The sequence below is a fragment of the Phyllostomus hastatus genome, unplaced genomic scaffold, assembly GCF_019186645.2.
Source record: "Phyllostomus hastatus isolate PE091 unplaced genomic scaffold, TTU_PhHast_1.1 phas_contig_551, whole genome shotgun sequence".
Lineage (NCBI taxonomy): Eukaryota > Metazoa > Chordata > Mammalia > Chiroptera > Phyllostomidae > Phyllostomus > Phyllostomus hastatus.
Window position 1 is genome coordinate 472766 of NW_025333909.1, and position 16329 is coordinate 489094.

A 16329-nucleotide genomic window follows, 5' to 3' on the forward strand; every position below is an offset into this window, starting at 1 on the left:
TTCAGGTTAATAACCCTTGCTCTAGCGAAAGAGGCACCTACTAAGTGTCAGATTCTTTTCAGACATTATCTCCTTTAATCCGGACACAGCCCCATGAGTTAGGGATTACTGTCTTCATTTTATGGATAAGGCGGTTGATTTTCAAAGAGCAGAAGTTCACTGGCCGGATATTAGATAACTACTAAGTCACAGAGCTGAGGCTAGGATTTTTTTTCTCCACTCTTGAGCCAATATTCTTTCAATGACGGCATTGCCTTTTGGAGAAAAGACACACTACTGGAATAAAAGTAACAAATTGCAATGAAAATAAAAGTAGCAAATAACACAAATAATAACAAAATTCTACTGAATCACAATGGGGCCACACATTTGTTCTGATTGCGGACAGGAAACATTCTGCTGGGAGGAGGTGATATTTGAGCTAACCCTGAGAAATTTTAACACAGAGAAAATTAGGGTGGCTTACAAGATAAGCACCGAGTCTGACACATATTAAAGGCTCGATAAATGCTTGCTGAATAAACAATCTTTGTAAATGGTTTTTCCAATCAGCTCTGTACTTTGGGGAAGATAAGTCTGGCAATGAGATGAAAAATGGATGAGAGAGCAGGGGGCCTGTAGAAAGGGAGGCCAGTTAGTTGGTGGGTTCTAGTAAGAATCATGACCAGAGGGAATGAAAGGCTGATTTAGCGGCCGTGCTCATGGAAAGGAGGGCCCTGCTGGGAGGAGAAACACTGTAGAAAGTGGAGCTGATTGGATTCTCAGGGTGAGATAGTGGGAGGAATTGGAGATGACTTTGAGCTTTCAAGTCTGAGTGACTGAGAGGGTGATGATACCATTAACTCAGATGGAGAATACAGGAAGGGAAGCAGATGGGGGGAGGGGGAGAGGAGGAGTTGGAATCCTCCATTTCCAGAATCTCCATCTAAGTCAGGCCTCCTCACCAGTGTCAACAGAGACCCAGCTCATACAGGAGCTAAGGACGGATAATGTGGTTGGGATGCATTCAGAGGAAAGACAGCTATCTATGTGCCCCGAGGAGTCAAGACTGTATTTCCCATCTAGCCGAGACAGTAGAGCTTTGACAGAGGTTTAAGGATGGCTGAGCCAAGGAAGGAGTGTAGCATAGGATGGGAAAGAAGTCCAGACCCTCCACTATAGAGGATGAAATGATTTTGATAAGAAGGTGGTTGGGAATGGTGCGTGGTGATAAGATCCTTCCCAGGATCTAGGCGATCTAAGGATTCTTGAGTCTCTGACAGTGTTGTATGCTCAGCCTCCTTAACACCACTTCGCGGCTGGGTGGTGTTACACCTACAGATTAGATCAACCACTTAACCTCCCAGAAGACAGCCTGTGTCATAGTGCACTTTGCCACACCCTCTATAAGCCCCGGTTTCAAAGGTTCTTTCCACCGGAAGCTATGACAGAAGGAAATGTCTGGGTGAGGAGGGGTAGTGGGTGAGGGGCCCAGGTTCCTGACACAGTACACGCAGGGAACGAAGAGCAAGAGCGCCATGTTGAAGCGACCACTGCCACTCAGATTCCTCTTGTTCCTGCAGCTGCCTCTGCTGGGTGTGGGGCACACCACAAAGTTCCTCACACCGACTAATGGGACTGAAAGCATCACAACTGGTGGGAAGCCTGGTACTGGAAGGGCTTGGTGATAAGGGGGGTTGTGGGAAGGGGCCGTACAGAAATCTGGAACCTGCCACTGCATGTAGGCAGAATTTAAGAGTGCTGGGGGGAGGGCGGGGGAAGGGTTCTGTGCCTCACGCTGCTGCTTCTTCTGACCATCATTTCTTCTCTCCCCCTCCCCCACTTCATTTTCTCCCCAACCTAGATTTCTCCCTGACCTCCACACCCCCTGGAATCTTTGATTTGTCCACCCTTCACCTCCCAGAGGTTCAGTGTTTTGTATTCAATGTCGAGTATATGAATTGCACTTGGAACAGCAGCTCTGAGCCCCAGCCCACCAACCTGACGCTGCGCTATTGGTATGAGGAAGGAGGAGGGGATGGCACAGGGGTGGAAGAGGAGGTGGGCTGGATGTGAGAGACTGCCTGGGACCCAAGAAAGAGGGTAGCCAGCATTCCAGGCACTCCAGTATTTTCTCATGGGGTAAGTCATAAGTTAGTTCAGAGGAGATGAGGCTGGGCTGTGGATGTCTGTAGCACCCAAGTTTACCCCAGCATTCCTCTTCCTTCTAACCCTTCTCTAGGTACAAGAACTCTAAAGACAAAGCCCAAGAGTGTGGCCACTATCTATTCTCTTCAGAGGTCACTTCCGGCTGTTGGTTGCAAAAAAAGGAGATCCATCTCTACGAAACATTTGTTGTCCAGCTCCAGGACCCACGGAGACCTAGGAGGCAGACCACACAGACGCTAAAACTACAGGATCTGGGTGATTTGACGGGGGGGGCGGGGGGACTCAAGAGTCCTGGGATTGTGGGTCGTTGAAGTATACAGAGCTGTGACCTTTCACCATTAGGGTACCTGGGCAGAAGGGAGGAGGTGAGGGTTTGGGATGAGGAAGGGAGGAGGGATCAGGAGCACTACCTTCAGGATCCTGGCTTATCTAGGTCAGGGGAATGACCACTCACACACACATATCTCCAGTGATTCCCTGGGCTCCGGAGAACCTAACTGTTCAAAAGCTGAGTGAATCGCAGCTGCAACTGAACTGGAGCAACAGATACTTGGACCGCTGTTTGGAGCACATGGTGCAGTATCGGAGTGACCGGGACGACAGCTGGACTGTGAGTGACTGGGGATATGAATGTAGCAGCTAAGACCAAGCAGGTGGGGATAAAGCATTCCATCAGCCAAACAGGAGCACTTGATGTCAAGCTCCTGGTCCCTACCTTCCCATTCCCCTGCCCACCCCCTGCCTTTCTCCAACTCTTTCCTTAGCATCACCCACTCAGTTTTCATTAGGGTTTCCCTACCCATAGTCTTCCCAACACCAGACAGACAAGTAAACCAAAGGAAGCCTTTAAGGGGATCTGGAGATGCTGGCTGGTGTGGCTCAGTGAGTTGACTGCCGGCCTGTGAACCAAAGGGTCGCCGGTTCGATTCCTAGTCAGGGCACAGGCCTGGGTTGCAGGCCAGGTTCCCAGTAGGGGGTGTGCGAGAGGCAACCGCACATTGATGTTTCCCTCTCTTTCTCCCTTCCCCCTCTGTTTAAAAGTCAAGAAATGAAATCATTTTTTAAAAAATTGGAGTTGGGGGGGGGGACCAGGAGAGAGGCATTAGATTCTAGTTAGTGGAGGGAGCCCTGTAGCTTGAGTAGTCAGGAGGGAGGGACTGGGAAGAGCCAGAAGATGATGTTGCAGGAGGGGCAGCCATTTAATTCTTCCTTCTTTTATAGACACCCATCTTTCCCTTACACTTTCTCTCCCCAAGGGACAATCTGTGAACCACAGACAAAGCTTCTTTCTGCCTAGTGTGGACGTGCAGAAACTCTACACGTTTCGTGTTCGGAGCCGCTATAACCCACTCTGTGGAAGCGCTCAGCGTTGGAGTGAATGGAGCCAACCGATCCAGTGGGGCGGCCATATTTCAAAAGGTAAAATGAACTGCAACCCACGAACCCAGCATCCCAGCCTTTCCAGCACCACTGTCTTTTGCTCTACCTTCCTATCCCTAAGCTCCCAAATTTGGTGGCCCATCTGCCCTCACTGTTCCACCCCAACCCCCAGGAAGCAGGCTTTTCCTGTGTAGGGTTGGGTCGCTGCATTGTTAGAGTAGGGGGATGGGTTGAGAAGAAGGCCAAGGAGTGCTCAAAAGGGAGATCGAATCTATAAGCCACCCCTACAGCATTCCTCGGAAGGCAGCAGCATAGGGAAGATGACTTTGGACCAGCCAGATCTCGGGTATAAGCCTGCCTCTGCCATTTCCTGCCTCTTTGATCTTGGGTACATCACTAACCTCCTTGATTGTCCTTCCTCATCTGTAAAATGGAGATACTAACTGGTCCCCCTCTCAGGAGTTGTGAGGATTAAGTATATAGAAAAGTGTTTAGCCCTGGCTGACGTAGCTCAGTGGATTGAGCGCGGGCTGGGAACCAAAGTGTCCCAGGTTCGATTCCCAGCCAGGGTACATTCCTGGGTTGCAGGCCATAACCCCCAGCAACCGCACATTGATGTTTCTCTCTCTCTCTCTCTCTCTCTCTCTCTCTCTCTCTCTCTCTCTCTCTCCCCCCCCCCACTCCCTTCCCTCCCTAAAAATAAATAAATAAAATATTTAAAAAAAGAAAAAAAGAAAAGTGTTTAGCATAGTTCCAGGCACCTAGTTGGGGCTCTACCACTGCTGGTGTGTCTGTGTCATAGGAGTGTGAAAAGCATTAGGACTCTTTTCCTTTCCTCTTCTCCACAGAGCCCCCACCGTGGTTTCAAGTGGAAGCCGTGCTCATTCCCCTTGGCTCCATGGGACTGATTCTTATTGTTATTTTGTTCATGTGTGTGTTCTGCTGTCCGGAAAGGTGAGAGTTTGGGAATCCCAGAAAAAAGACGCGGCGGTGGCTGGGAATAGTAGAGTTGGTTCATGATTACAGGGTTTCTAGAAGAAGAGGGCAGGGTGGTAAAGCATGAGGGGGGTCACCCAAGTGGATGTGGGGATGGAGAAGCTGCAGGCACAGAGAACACAGAATCTCTTTATTGCACATGGAAGAACTGGGGAAAAAAGGGTAATAAAAGAGCACCACCAATGTGCTCTTGCTCCCTCTTTCTCCCCCTGCCCCAGGGTGATGCCCCGAATTCCTCATCTCAAGAGCCTAGAGGATCTGGTTACGGAATACCAGGGCAACTTTTTGGTGAGAACATGGTCATAGGGGGACTGCAGTCTGTCAACTGCCAACTTCCTGCAGGAAGACAGGGTGTAGGGGGTGGGCAAAGGGGAGGAGGCCCCCCACACACTAACTGTCAGTATGTGGCCCACCAGTTGTGGGGGTGGGGGAGATGGAGAGAGACCAGTGGAGGAGCTGATTGTAGATTGGTTGAGGCAGATGGCACAGTGGTACCAGGAGCCCAGGGGTCTGTGTCCCATCGTCACAATGGTGAAAAGTGAGTGAGAGCGCTCTCTTGGCACAGAGCCTGGGTCTTTTATTTCCTGCCCCTTATTGACCCCTGACCTGGAGATATCTGTCTTTAGGCCTGGAGTGGTGTGTCTAAGGGACTGGCGGAGAGCCTGCAGCCAGACTACAGTGAACGGCTCTGCCACGTCAGTGAGATCCCCCCCAAAGGAGGGGCTCCCGGGGAGGCCCCTGGGGGCTCCCCCTGTAGCCAGCATAGCCCCTACTGGGCTCCCCCATGTTAAACCTTGAGACCTGAAACCTGAGCCCTGATATCCTGGCAGAACTCCAGGGTCGTGAAGCCCTAAATTGGACTAACTTCCCCTTGTCCAACCAGCCTGGACCCAATTCTCCTCTGGCCCCACTGTGGCTGACTTTGAATTTTGTACCCCTTATGACTGCCCCCTCATTCAATATTCTCCTCCTTAAGAATTGCCCCTTTGCCCTGTACATGTTTCTCATCTCCCTCAATCCAGCCCTTCCTCTTCACAGAATCCTCCCTCCCTCCCTCCCTCCCTCCCTTCCTCCCTCCCTCCCTCCCTGCCCTCCTCCCTCTGCCTTTCCATTTACCCTTCAGTTGTTCCCAAATCAATGAGAAATAAAGTTTCTGTTGATAATAATCAAGAATGTCTGTTGTTGGTGCAGGGAAAACATGAGGTACGGTAAGAATGGGGGGCATGGTGCTGAGAGTAGGGAAAAAGAGTACTAGAGTCTTGCTGTGGAAGCAGTAGTACCACAAATTAACTAGAAAAAAAAAAGTGCAGTTCCAAAAACTTAACTTTTCTCTAAGGCATCCTTCCGGGGCCCATTTTAGAGCTAGATTTACCATGTTGCCCCTATTCCCAATGAATCTTCTACAGACCTCACCCAGGTTCTCTTCCTTATCCTTATTCCGAGTTCTACCCCACAGACCACTTCTGACCTCATAATCCCTTTACTGCAACCTCAGGCCCCACCCCCTAGCGATGGTGGTTATCTACCACTGCCCTTAGCTCTCTCAGCTCTCTGCTGTCTTCCCTGGCCTGCACTCCCTTTAGCATGTAATCCACCTGCCTCTCCAATCCCCCAACCCCATGGATTTCCCAAGGTCTCCAGAACACCCTCCTTCTCCATGGCTGATCAGGCCCCTTCTGAAGAACAAGAGCTTATTGGCACGTTCATCTACATCAAATATGGAGGTGAGGGGGCATCACGGAGGAACTGGAGTACATGTGCAGGGCTGGGAAGGTTTGAGGGCAGTGGCGACCACAGGAACAGTATAACCAGGGAAGGGCCATATGCCCCATTCCATCTCTTCTCAGATAGTCAAATTTTCATTGCCAACACTAACTGTGCTGTCTACCACCTGCTGTATTATGTCCGCAGAAAACTGGGGTTGTCTAAAAGAGGTGAGGAGTTTGGGGAGGGGACTGACGGCCAAGGGTCAGAAGCAGGAGGGTCGTCTCTGGCCCCCAAGGCCTCCTGCTGGCCTTGAATGTCCTTCTGGATAGGATCCCTGGCCCCTTTTGCCTCCACTCTCCTTCCTCAGCTGCTCCAATTACCCCTGTGGCCTCCCTCCAGGCTCCATCGATTTGTGTGATACAACAGGAGCAATGAAGTTGTTTTTCCTGATGAAGAAGCCCGGAGACTATGCCAACAAATACCTTACACCTCGAAACACCTACTATGTCTGTAGGGTGATACGCGGGAAACCAGGTAGAGGCTTGGGAGCATTCCCCAGAGGTAGAGCAAGACCCTCAGGATGGATTGTGGACTTTGTCCTTCAAACAGGGCACCCTCAAACAGGTCTAATTGACCATGTCTAGTCAGCCTAAGAAGGGGCAGTGCCGGTAACAATAGGTCAGGTTCACACATACCACACCCCCCACTCCTTGGTCCTAGGGATGGATCTGAGAAGAGGAAATGAGGTGAACCAGTTCAAGTTAGTGTTGAGTGGTAGGGTCCTGAAATGTTGGGCTTTGTAACGGTGGAGACTGAGTAATGGGCCGTGGATAGCATACTGCTGTATTCACAGGAACACCACGTGCGAATGCCTTCCTAGCCTTTGTACCTCTCCTGAAGAATCCAGAACATTCAGTAGTCGGTAAGGAGCACGGAGGAGAAAGGAGGAACACGGAGAGTTCTATGTAGAGCTGGCGATGGAGAATATAGGGTGGGAGTGTTGTCATATAGCAAGGGGGATCATGGGATCCTAGGAAAAGGGGAATAGGGTCTAGGCCCACTTTAGGAGGGATACTTAGCTCAAACCAGGTGCATTGTGTGTCATTCATTGCTCCCCCCATTTCTTAGTCCTCTTCTCAGTCTATTTCCCTATCACCACTCCATCATTTCCATCTTTCCCTTCTTCCTTCTCTGTTGAAGCCTAGGCATCTTCAGATCACTCTCCAGACTAACTTTAGGCCGGGTTGCTCTAAATGATCATTTCAACCATGGGAGGGACGCGATGGGTAGGTAAGATCGTCAGTCCTCAGAGGTGGGGTGCCTTTTCCTGGTTTCTAGAGGCCTTGCGCTTACAATGTGCCTTAATGGAGAGAAGCCGACTGAAAATGCTCGCAATCAAACAAGCCAAGAAACTCGCTAAAGCTGAATCCGCTAGGAGCTTGGCAGTAAGACTCCCCAAATTTAGTCTGTCCCAGCGCCCCTTTTTCCACACCAGCCAACCAGGCTCCTCCACCATGGTCCCCTGGGGTAGATTTCCTTTCCAAATTCAATGCCCATGCCCAAGACCTGCCCTTTGCCTCTGTTGTCCTGCCTTTGGCCCTAGTTTGTAGAAAGCTTCCTTGCACGAACCTCTTTACCTGACTGACCCTTTCCTTTTCCAGTCCAAAAAAGGTGGAATCAAGTCCACTCGCAAGGGCGCAGGCCAGAAGCTCAGGGTAAGCTTTAAAACTCCCACTCCGAAGCAGAAACGAAAACCAAATAAAAAGTGACCCAGTGAGAGCAGCAATACTAGGTATGAAATCACTGGAATTTATTGTGAGGTTCCTTTTTCAAGAGAGCCCTTCTCCCAGTGGTTGCAGGGAGGCCTAAGTGTGTCTCGCGCACCCTGGAGGCTCTGAGGGTGGATAGGAGCATCGGGGCAGGGCTGGGGCTGCACATGGGTGGGGGTGAGGATAGAATGGGAAGCTTAATACAATGAGCCTTTGAGGGACAGAGGGACAGAGTAGGGGGGCGGGGTCTCTTCTAGCCAGACTACCAAAGGAGGCCTATCAAAGCCTGCCCACTCGTGCTTGGGTTAGGTGGCTGACGGGCCACTTCCCTCCTCCCACCCCCACCTTCTGCCCCTGCTGAAATTCCCCCACCCCCACTTCTCAGCCTCTGGGCAGTCCCTCCCGCCAAAACTTGGCCTTTCCCCCTCCCTCCCCCTTGTCCACGGGCAGCAAGGCAGCAGAAACCAGAGCTGGTTATAGGCATTTATTGAATTTATTCATTTATTGATTTGACACACTACCCCACTCAAATCTAGCACATGATACAATCTGGGTAGGCCAGGCACTGACACAGGAAATGATGGGAACCCACAGCAGGGGCGGGGGAGGGGACAATGCAAAGGGGACTGGGGGAGGGGCTGCTCTGGGGGCTGGGGTGGAGGAGCCCCAGATGGCCTCCCTGGCAGGTGCTAGTAAACCTGATCCACATTCCCCTCCATCCCAGCTCATTTCCCAGACCCTCAGCCAAGCTCACCAGCTCCCCCTTCTCTGTCCCGCCCCTCCCCCTGCCCGCCACCACACACACTTCCACATAACCCCTGTAGTCAGGCAAGGGGGAAGAAGGGCAGGGACAGCTGTCAGGGGCCTTGAACAGGGAGGTCTCTGTGCCTAACTTTACCACCCTAAATCCTTCCCTCCTTCTCTTCCCCCTCCCACTGCTTCCCAGGCCACAAACTCATTCCAGGCCTTCAATGCGCTCCCCCACTGCGGCGCTAGCCCACAGTGGGTCAAGGGAGAGTGTGGCTGCATCCTGATACCACACACTCCTAGGCACAAGGTGGCTGAAGGCGGGCGTGTGGCTTAGCTTTTTCACTGGGGAAACTCTGAGCTAGTTCTGCACCGACCTCGTTCTAGACCTGGGCCGTGGGGGCGTGCCTCCCCTTGCTCACTCCCCAGGTTTCCTCCAGTGATGTCTGTAGTGTTTGCAACATGTCACTATGACAAAGCCCTCAGAAAGGAAAAAAAAAAAAAAAGCATTCTCTCCATCACTAGCACCTTGCCACTGTTAAAAATCTCTATATTTGTGTTTATAGTTCTTAAAAGTTTATAAAAAGCCTTTGTGTGATCTGCAGTCTTCCAAGGGTCATTTAGCCTGGTGAGCCACTCCAGTGCTCAGACCTTGGCCCTTCCAGGTCTCTACTACCCCACCCCCCACCCCCCACCACTGGCCTAAGAGGCCACTGCATACAAACCCCAGGCTCAACCTAGCCTGGACCAGCTCAGATAAGATGCTACAAAAAAAATCCTGCTCCCAAAGGCAGAGGTAAGGCCACTGGTGACTTCACATTTCCAACAGCATTGCTCGCCCCTGCTACAAAACCTAGGGGGTGGGAATGGGGGAAGCCCAGGATGGCTCCTGAGAGGGGGCCTACCCCCTAATTGGCACAGTGAGAATAAACTCCCTCCCTTCCCCTCCCCCCACAGCTCCTATATGGGGCAGCTTTATCTTTATACTCTCCTGGACACCTGTATGAATAGACCCCATCCTAGCTCTAAAGTAGGATCCCAAATTCCCCGGGTGAGGTCAGGGGTAAAAAGTGGATATGAGCACCCCCGGCTCCACCTCTGAGGCAGGGCACAAAGCTTCCAGCCGTGGCTCAGGGATCTGTGGGAAGAAGAAATGGAGGACAAGGTAAGAGGCTCAATCTGGGGCATGACCACGTCCCACCACCAAGGCCCATGCCCAGGAAATCAGAGACAGCTCCTCTCCCGCCTTCCCTGTGCTACCGGGCGAGGGGCCTGGAGGTCCTGTCTGGAAACTCTGCCACTCTCACACGACACCCTCCTTCCAGTTCCCCAGGAGCTCCACCTACCCCCTTGTTCCAAGTCTCCCCCTCACTTAGACTGTGGAAGTAGCCGGGCACCCAGGAGTGGGCCTAAGCTGTGAGATACTATGGTAATTGGGGGTGCAGTACCTGGCTCAAAGTTGAAGTCCAGTGCCCCGTCCCCATCCATGAGGTCACTGATGATGTTATCCATGTCGCACTCCAGGTTCTCCAGATACATGTCAAGATCTAGATCCTGAGGCAATCTGGGTTGGCTTGTAGCTTCATTAGAGGGTTCAGGCTCAGGAGACTCCGGGCTCTTGGGGACGGGAGCCACCGCCAGGACCAGAGATGGTTCTACCATCGGAAGCGGGGGAGCCAGACCGCTGGGACCTGCAGCCTCGGGGGGCTTGGGACACAGGCCGATCCCCGTGGCTATGTTACTGGAGGAAGGCACACCCCCCAGCAACACCAGTGTGGGAGCCTGGGACAGAATGGGATCCACCTGGGTCATGAGAACATCAGCAGGGAGGGGTGGTGGGTCAGAGGTAAGCAGGGCCTCCAGGGACTGGGAGCTTGAGAAGCACCCTTCTGCTGACAGCGACCCCTCCCCTGGGCCGAAGAGGGAGGGGCTATAGGCGTGCAAGGGGCCCGGAACCCTAGGATGCTGCAAAGAGAAGCCAGGCAGACCACTCTGAGACAGCAAGGAATGGGAGGGTGTTAGATTGAGCCCATCTAACATCTCCAGATCTTCCTTTAGCGGGGGAGGGACCCCCCCTGCAAAGCTGCTGATGGAGGCTGGCATTTCCTCCACCACCACAGCCGCGGCGGCCGCCGCTGCCAGCACCTCGGACTCTGGCCTCAGCGGGGAGAGCCGGGTGCTGACACTGCTAGCATTTGAACTGCTTCGTGGACGGAAGGTGGTCCACACATCGGCTTCCTCGCGGTTTCGAGAGCCAGGGCTGCCTGACCACTTGGCGAAGTGGCCAACGGGGCTCATCGCAGTGGCACCTTCGGGTGGAGCTGGCAGCACAGCTGGTTTCTTCTTGGGCGCCTTGCTGCGGCCCCGGAGCAGCTTGCTGCTGCTATCCATGGAGGCTGCCCGGCGGCGGGGCGTCTTTCCACTTTTGCCCCCGTCAGGGTTCAGCATCCACCAGGAGCTCTTGCCAGTAGCCTCGTTGTGGACCTTGATGAACTTGCTGTGCAGGGACAGGTTGTGGCGGATCGAGTTCTGGAGAGGGCAGAGGCAACACAAAGGGGGCATGAGTGGTGGGACAACAGGGGGTCAGTGGGCCACAGCGCAGTCTAAAAGGATGCTGGGGCATAGCTGCGGCATTCCCGGAAATGCAGAGCTAGTCAAATACAGGGGGGAGAACAGGCAAAGGTAGGGCTGGAGGTTGGGGAGGAGACCACACACACAGTTCCCACCCAGAAGACAAGCTACTCAAGCCCGCACAGGGGCACCAGAGACAACCTGAATAACAACCTGCTGCAGAGGGCAGGGCACCCACCCTGGAAAAGCTCATAGCATTCAACTCCTCCCAAGTCCCCGGGGGGCTGTCTGGGGCTGAGGGGATATCAGGACGCCACACTCCTGGTTCGGCAAGAACTAGGCTCTGATGGGAAAGAGCATTCCACAGCTCCACCCCTTTCCTTGAGTGCTAGCTTGGGTGGAGTTTACAGGACAGTGGCGCAACACCAGCCCAGGACTGACCCACCCTGTCCTGAGCCAGTTCTCCGAACAGGCTGAGGGGCTGGAACCTCGGCGCAGCTGGCGCTCCACTCCCCACGGGCCTTTGGGCCCCAGCTCTCCAGAGGATTTGAAGAAGCCTTTTTTTTTTTCCCCCCTGATTTCTCGCAATTTTCGGACACACACCCTCAACCACATTCGGGCCAGGCTCCTCACTGGGCCTCAGATACACAAGGCACATTCCTCCCTCTCTTCGCCCCTGTCCTGGGAAGGACTTCCCCTCTCTCAATTCTACTGGTTCTGCCAGCCCAAGCTTCAGTCTTCTCTTTTTTAGAAAGTGGTTGCTTGACTCCTGTATCCAATTGTCTGTGTTCTTTACAGTTTCACGGAATTAGTCTCATAAAAAGTGTAAGCGCCCAGGACACAGATCCTATCCTGTAGTCAGGCAGTGTCCTGCCCCCCAGTAGTGCCCCTCCTCAGAGTACTAAGCTGACAGTACTACTCAGGCTCCAGTACAGAATCGATGGTTTCTGGCCTGATCGCTGGGGTGGGCCTCAGGTGATGGCAAAGCTCCCTTTGAGTCTCTCTTGGCTCTTGAGTGCCTTGGGTATTAGAAGCTATACGTTCTCCCTTTCTCTTTCCCGTTCTCCCTTTCTCTTTCCCCTTTCTCGCTCTTTCTCACTCACAGGTGATATTCTTCTAGAGATAAGGTATTTTTTTTGCCCAGAGGCCCATGGAATGGAGATTGGCAGACTCTTGAGCCGCCAGAGCAGTTTCATTCCACTGGTTGCCCCAGGCTGGTTAAGCCATTCCTTTGTGCACCCGCCCCCCCACCCCACTCCCTTCTCTTTCCTACTGCCTTTCACCCACTTCTCCTCAAGAACTTGTGCATAAGATCCCCACAACCTTAGGGGCATTTGACCTCTCACATGGAGCTCTTTACTGTTTAGAAACACAGGTAAAGTCCAGAAGGGCTTGGAGCAACTGGGAGGCTCAAGCTCTGGACAGTCAGAAGTCACTTCAAGCATTTCTGGCCCCTCTAGGTAAGGATATCCTTTGCCTGGAGAAAGATGCTTAAGTAGTTCTTTCTAGCTAAAGAACGTGTCTTCCTGGGACTCTACAGCAATGGCACTTCAACCGTTCCTTCAAGAAACCACATGTGTCCGTCCAGCCTGGGCTCTTAGGAACTGAGGACCACAGTGACTTCTGGCACCATGACTTTCCCCCGTTTTCATCCTCTAACTCTGGGGTCTACTGAGAAGACCCATTTCTTTCCCTACTACTCAGTCCCCATGAGGCCCAATTCTTCATCCCTTCTTCTTTAGATTTTGGAATTAGTCCACAGTGCGGCCACCTATCTAGAGAGGTGAGTTCCCTAGGAGCCTGTAATAATTCTTACCTATTCGAAGGGGGATGACTGTTCATTGCTCCCCAAGCCATCTAAAGGAAGCTTTCTTGTTCTAAGTGGGTGCCGCCCCCTGGTGGGGTGGTAGTAACCTTGGCAAGAGACCAGTTAAGCCAGTTCAGGCACGAGGTCCCCTTGGAGTAGAGTGGGGGTGGGGACTGTGGGGGGAGAGCCTGGAGGCCCCAGCCTCAGTGTGATTTGGCTTTGCCATAATTCCCACGAAGAGAATTTGGCAGCGTGGACTAGCAGCAACACATACGGTCTACAGTTAGACCTGAGTTCAAATCCTCATTCTACGGAGATTAGGTGAATTTGCTAACCTTTCTACACCTCAGCACTCTAATATGTAAAATGTGGAATCTCAGAATCGCTGTGAAGATTAATCAAAGAAAAAAAATTAAAAAAAAAAACCCACTTTGTAAACTAAAAAGCCCGGTGTAAGTGTCAAGTACAAGGAGGGACTACACTCCCACAGCATAACTAACAACTCAAGGTTATTTCTTCTACCCGGGAAAACCGAACCTAAGGGAAAAGAAAAACAGCTGTGTAGGCTGGGTCCTAGGAGGGGAGCGCTTTATGAGCTGCGACTGTGGTGTGGCAGTCTACCCAGAAATAGTGCCAAGGGTCTCAGTCAGCTGTCCCGTTTTCTGCTCTACCCAACCTCTAGGGTGACGGCAGATCTGATCCCTCGATCTCGTATACCTAGAAGACCCTCTCCTCTTTAAACCCTCTGCACTTCCTTGTGTGCTGACCTCACCACCTCTGGGCATCCAAGGTATGCATAGGGGTTGAAGCTCCTTGATTTTGTGATTAGAGCCTCATACTTCTCAAGACAAGTTTTCCCAGCATCTAATGAGATCCTTCCTCGCAGTTTCTTCATGGAAAGCTGAAGGGACGCCCAACCGTGTGGTCTCTCTCTCTTTTTTTTCCTTTATGACTAATATTCCTCAACTTTCCCCGCAAACTTGGACAGTCCCTTTCTAGGGAGAGTTTCTTGGCATTATCAGGTAACCCAAGGCAGTTATCAGATCACGACCCCTTCCTTGTTTTCTCCTTAGTGGGTTACATCACCTACCTTACCGCATGAATATCACTCTTTTTACCTTTTGCGAACTCCACTCCCTCTTCCTGAGTAGAGGAGTTCTAGAACAGAACTTCCACCCTGAGGTATTGGGAGGCAAGCAGGGAATCCAAGTAATCCCACAGGGATGGGAGAGAAAAGGTGTTGGGGCAGGAGGTAGAGGTGGAGGGAAGGCTAGGTTTCTGTGGAGAACCCACACAGCTCCCGCAGTGCATAGGATAAAGGCTTCTCTGTGGGAATAAGTGTTTGGGGCGGCCCAAGCCAACACTTGCGCTGGGAGTGTTGAGTCGAGAGCAGAGAATTCAATTTTCCCCAGGGCCAGGACAGTGTCTTATTCATCTGCGATCCTCCGGCATCAAGCACTGAGCGCCGCGTGTACTATATCCTAAGTACATGTTTGTCTAATTGACTATTGAAGGTGGACCTCTGGGGTGGGCTGGGTACAAAGGGGGTCCTGGAATAGCAGTAAGGAGGTGTGGGGGGGGGGCCCAGGGGCAGATGGTATTGGGACGGAGGTAAGGGGGTCAGAGTTACCTTCCATCCGGCTGAGCTGTTGCTGTCACCCTTGTCCTTGAAGTACGGCACAGTGCGGACCATCCACTCATAGATCTGGGCCAGTGTCAGCCGCTTCTCTGGGGCGCTTTCAATGGCCTGGCTGATGAGCTCTGCATATGACTGATTTCCCCAGGCATTCCGGCGGGAGCCTCCCTTCCGAGGACCTGTAACAGCCCCCAGGATCCCGGGCTGGGGGCCCCCTGCCGGTTCTGGGAGCCGGGAGGGCAACAGGATTGGCTCTGTGTGCCCCTCCGTGTGTACCTTGTTTCCCAGACCTGGGTCTGGGTCTGGATCCACCTTGGACGGCTCCGACAGCTCCGGCAGCTCCGGCAGCTCCGGCAGCTCGGGCAGCTCGGGCAGCTCCGGCAGCTCCGGCAGCTCGGGTAGCTCGGGCAGCTCGGACGACTCGGACAGCTCGGACAGCTCGGACGGCTCGGACGGCTCGGACGGCTCAGACGACTCGGAAGACTCGGACGGCTGAACAGCAAACTCGGGTCGGGGAAGGGGCCAGGTGCAGGAGCGGGGACGGCTCTGGGGTTCGAAGTCGGGATCGAGGTCTATGATCACTGCAGCCTCTGTGGCCGAATTCTCATTCCCAGGATCCATACGTGGGGCTGGACCGCTCAGGCGTTCAGAGGAGCCTGCCAAAGTCCCTCGCGATGCCGCCCCCCAGGGGGGAAGCACCCAGGGCCAGGAGGCACATTCCTTCCAGTCCTCAAAAAGTCTCCAACTTCCCCCTCGCCCCCGTACCCTAGCCCCCTAAGCTGTCTCTCCCTTCCACGCAACTCTGATTCTCTTCGCGCCTACAGCCTGCTGTCTCGGAGCCCCGAGACACCACCTGTAACCTCCGCGAAGACACTTCTTCTCCTAGCTCTCACTCAGCTTCCTGCTCTTTTAAACCTGAGGCTCCGTAGCCCCTCATACATCGCGCTCCCATCAGCGAACGTCTCCGTAGCTGCAGTTCCCACCCACTTTTAAGTTGCTGCCCCCCGGACACTCCTCCCAAATTTCCTCCACCCCAGTCACTGCCCTCCCCCACGCCCCGCTCCCCCGCGTCACTTGCCCCTCCCCTGACTCCCCCTCCTCCGTCTCTTCTGTTCCTTCCACTCCTAAGAGGGTCCACGTCCCCTCGGCCCCAGCCCCTCTTATTCCAGAACCAATTCCCCTACCAACCCCCCCACCCCCCGCCCCCCGGGTCTCCCTTTTGTTTTGCTCCGAGCTGCAGCCCCGCCTGACGTCTCTGTTTACCACTCGCTGAGGCAGCCATCTGCGCACGCGCCTAGAGAGTCAGTTGGGAAAGCGAGTTTTTCGGTCGGGCCACCCTGCTCAGGCTTGAGGACTGCATTTCCCGCCTTGCTTCGCGGCCAGGAGCCTGATAAGGGCGGCAGGAGAGCAGCGTGGCAGGATTTCGGGAGGTGGAACTCTATTAGAAGTTGTTGCGGACTCTTTGATCCCTTAAAAATATTTTTCGTCCTTCCCTCCCCGCGCTTCCCACCCCCTTTCTTCTGATTCCGAGGCACCTAGGTGGCTGTGTTGAGAGATGCTAGACTTTT

The 16329-nt window shown here is 53.2% G+C and overlaps 3 protein-coding genes across 4 annotated transcripts; 2 read left to right on the forward strand and 1 right to left on the reverse strand.

The window, feature by feature from the left end:
* Positions 1-1431: 1431 nt before the first annotated feature.
* On the forward strand, positions 1432-5601 carry IL2RG (interleukin 2 receptor subunit gamma). 2 transcript variants are annotated; one of them, XM_045847456.1, is made up of 8 exons: positions 1432-1647; positions 1844-1997; positions 2222-2403; positions 2619-2758; positions 3405-3567; positions 4377-4482; positions 4743-4812; positions 5151-5601. In XM_045847456.1, exons 1-8 carry the CDS (start codon positions 1518-1520, stop codon positions 5313-5315), a joined length of 1110 nt encoding a protein of 369 aa, XP_045703412.1. In that variant the 5' UTR covers positions 1432-1517; the 3' UTR covers positions 5316-5601. The 2 variants fall into 2 exon arrangements, with proteins under 2 accessions (XP_045703412.1, XP_045703413.1); XM_045847457.1 differs by having other exon boundaries at positions 1432-1635.
* A 1068-nt stretch (positions 5602-6669) lies between these two features.
* On the forward strand, positions 6670-8024 carry CUNHXorf65 (chromosome unknown CXorf65 homolog). Its single transcript, XM_045847361.1, has 4 exons — positions 6670-6765; positions 7085-7153; positions 7570-7676; positions 7893-8024. Exons 1-4 carry the CDS (start codon positions 6681-6683, stop codon positions 7998-8000), a joined length of 369 nt encoding a protein of 122 aa, XP_045703317.1. The 5' UTR covers positions 6670-6680; the 3' UTR covers positions 8001-8024.
* A 447-nt stretch (positions 8025-8471) lies between these two features.
* FOXO4 (forkhead box O4) lies at positions 8472-15812 on the reverse strand. The gene is made up of 3 exons (XM_045847492.1): positions 14756-15812; positions 10196-11276; positions 8472-9885 (listed from the first exon to the last, which is right to left on the reverse strand). The coding sequence occupies exons 1-3, from the start codon at positions 15380-15382 to the stop codon at positions 9878-9880; spliced, it is 1716 nt and encodes a 571-aa protein (XP_045703448.1). The 5' UTR covers positions 15383-15812; the 3' UTR covers positions 8472-9877.
* Between the last annotated feature and the right edge of the window lie 517 nt (positions 15813-16329).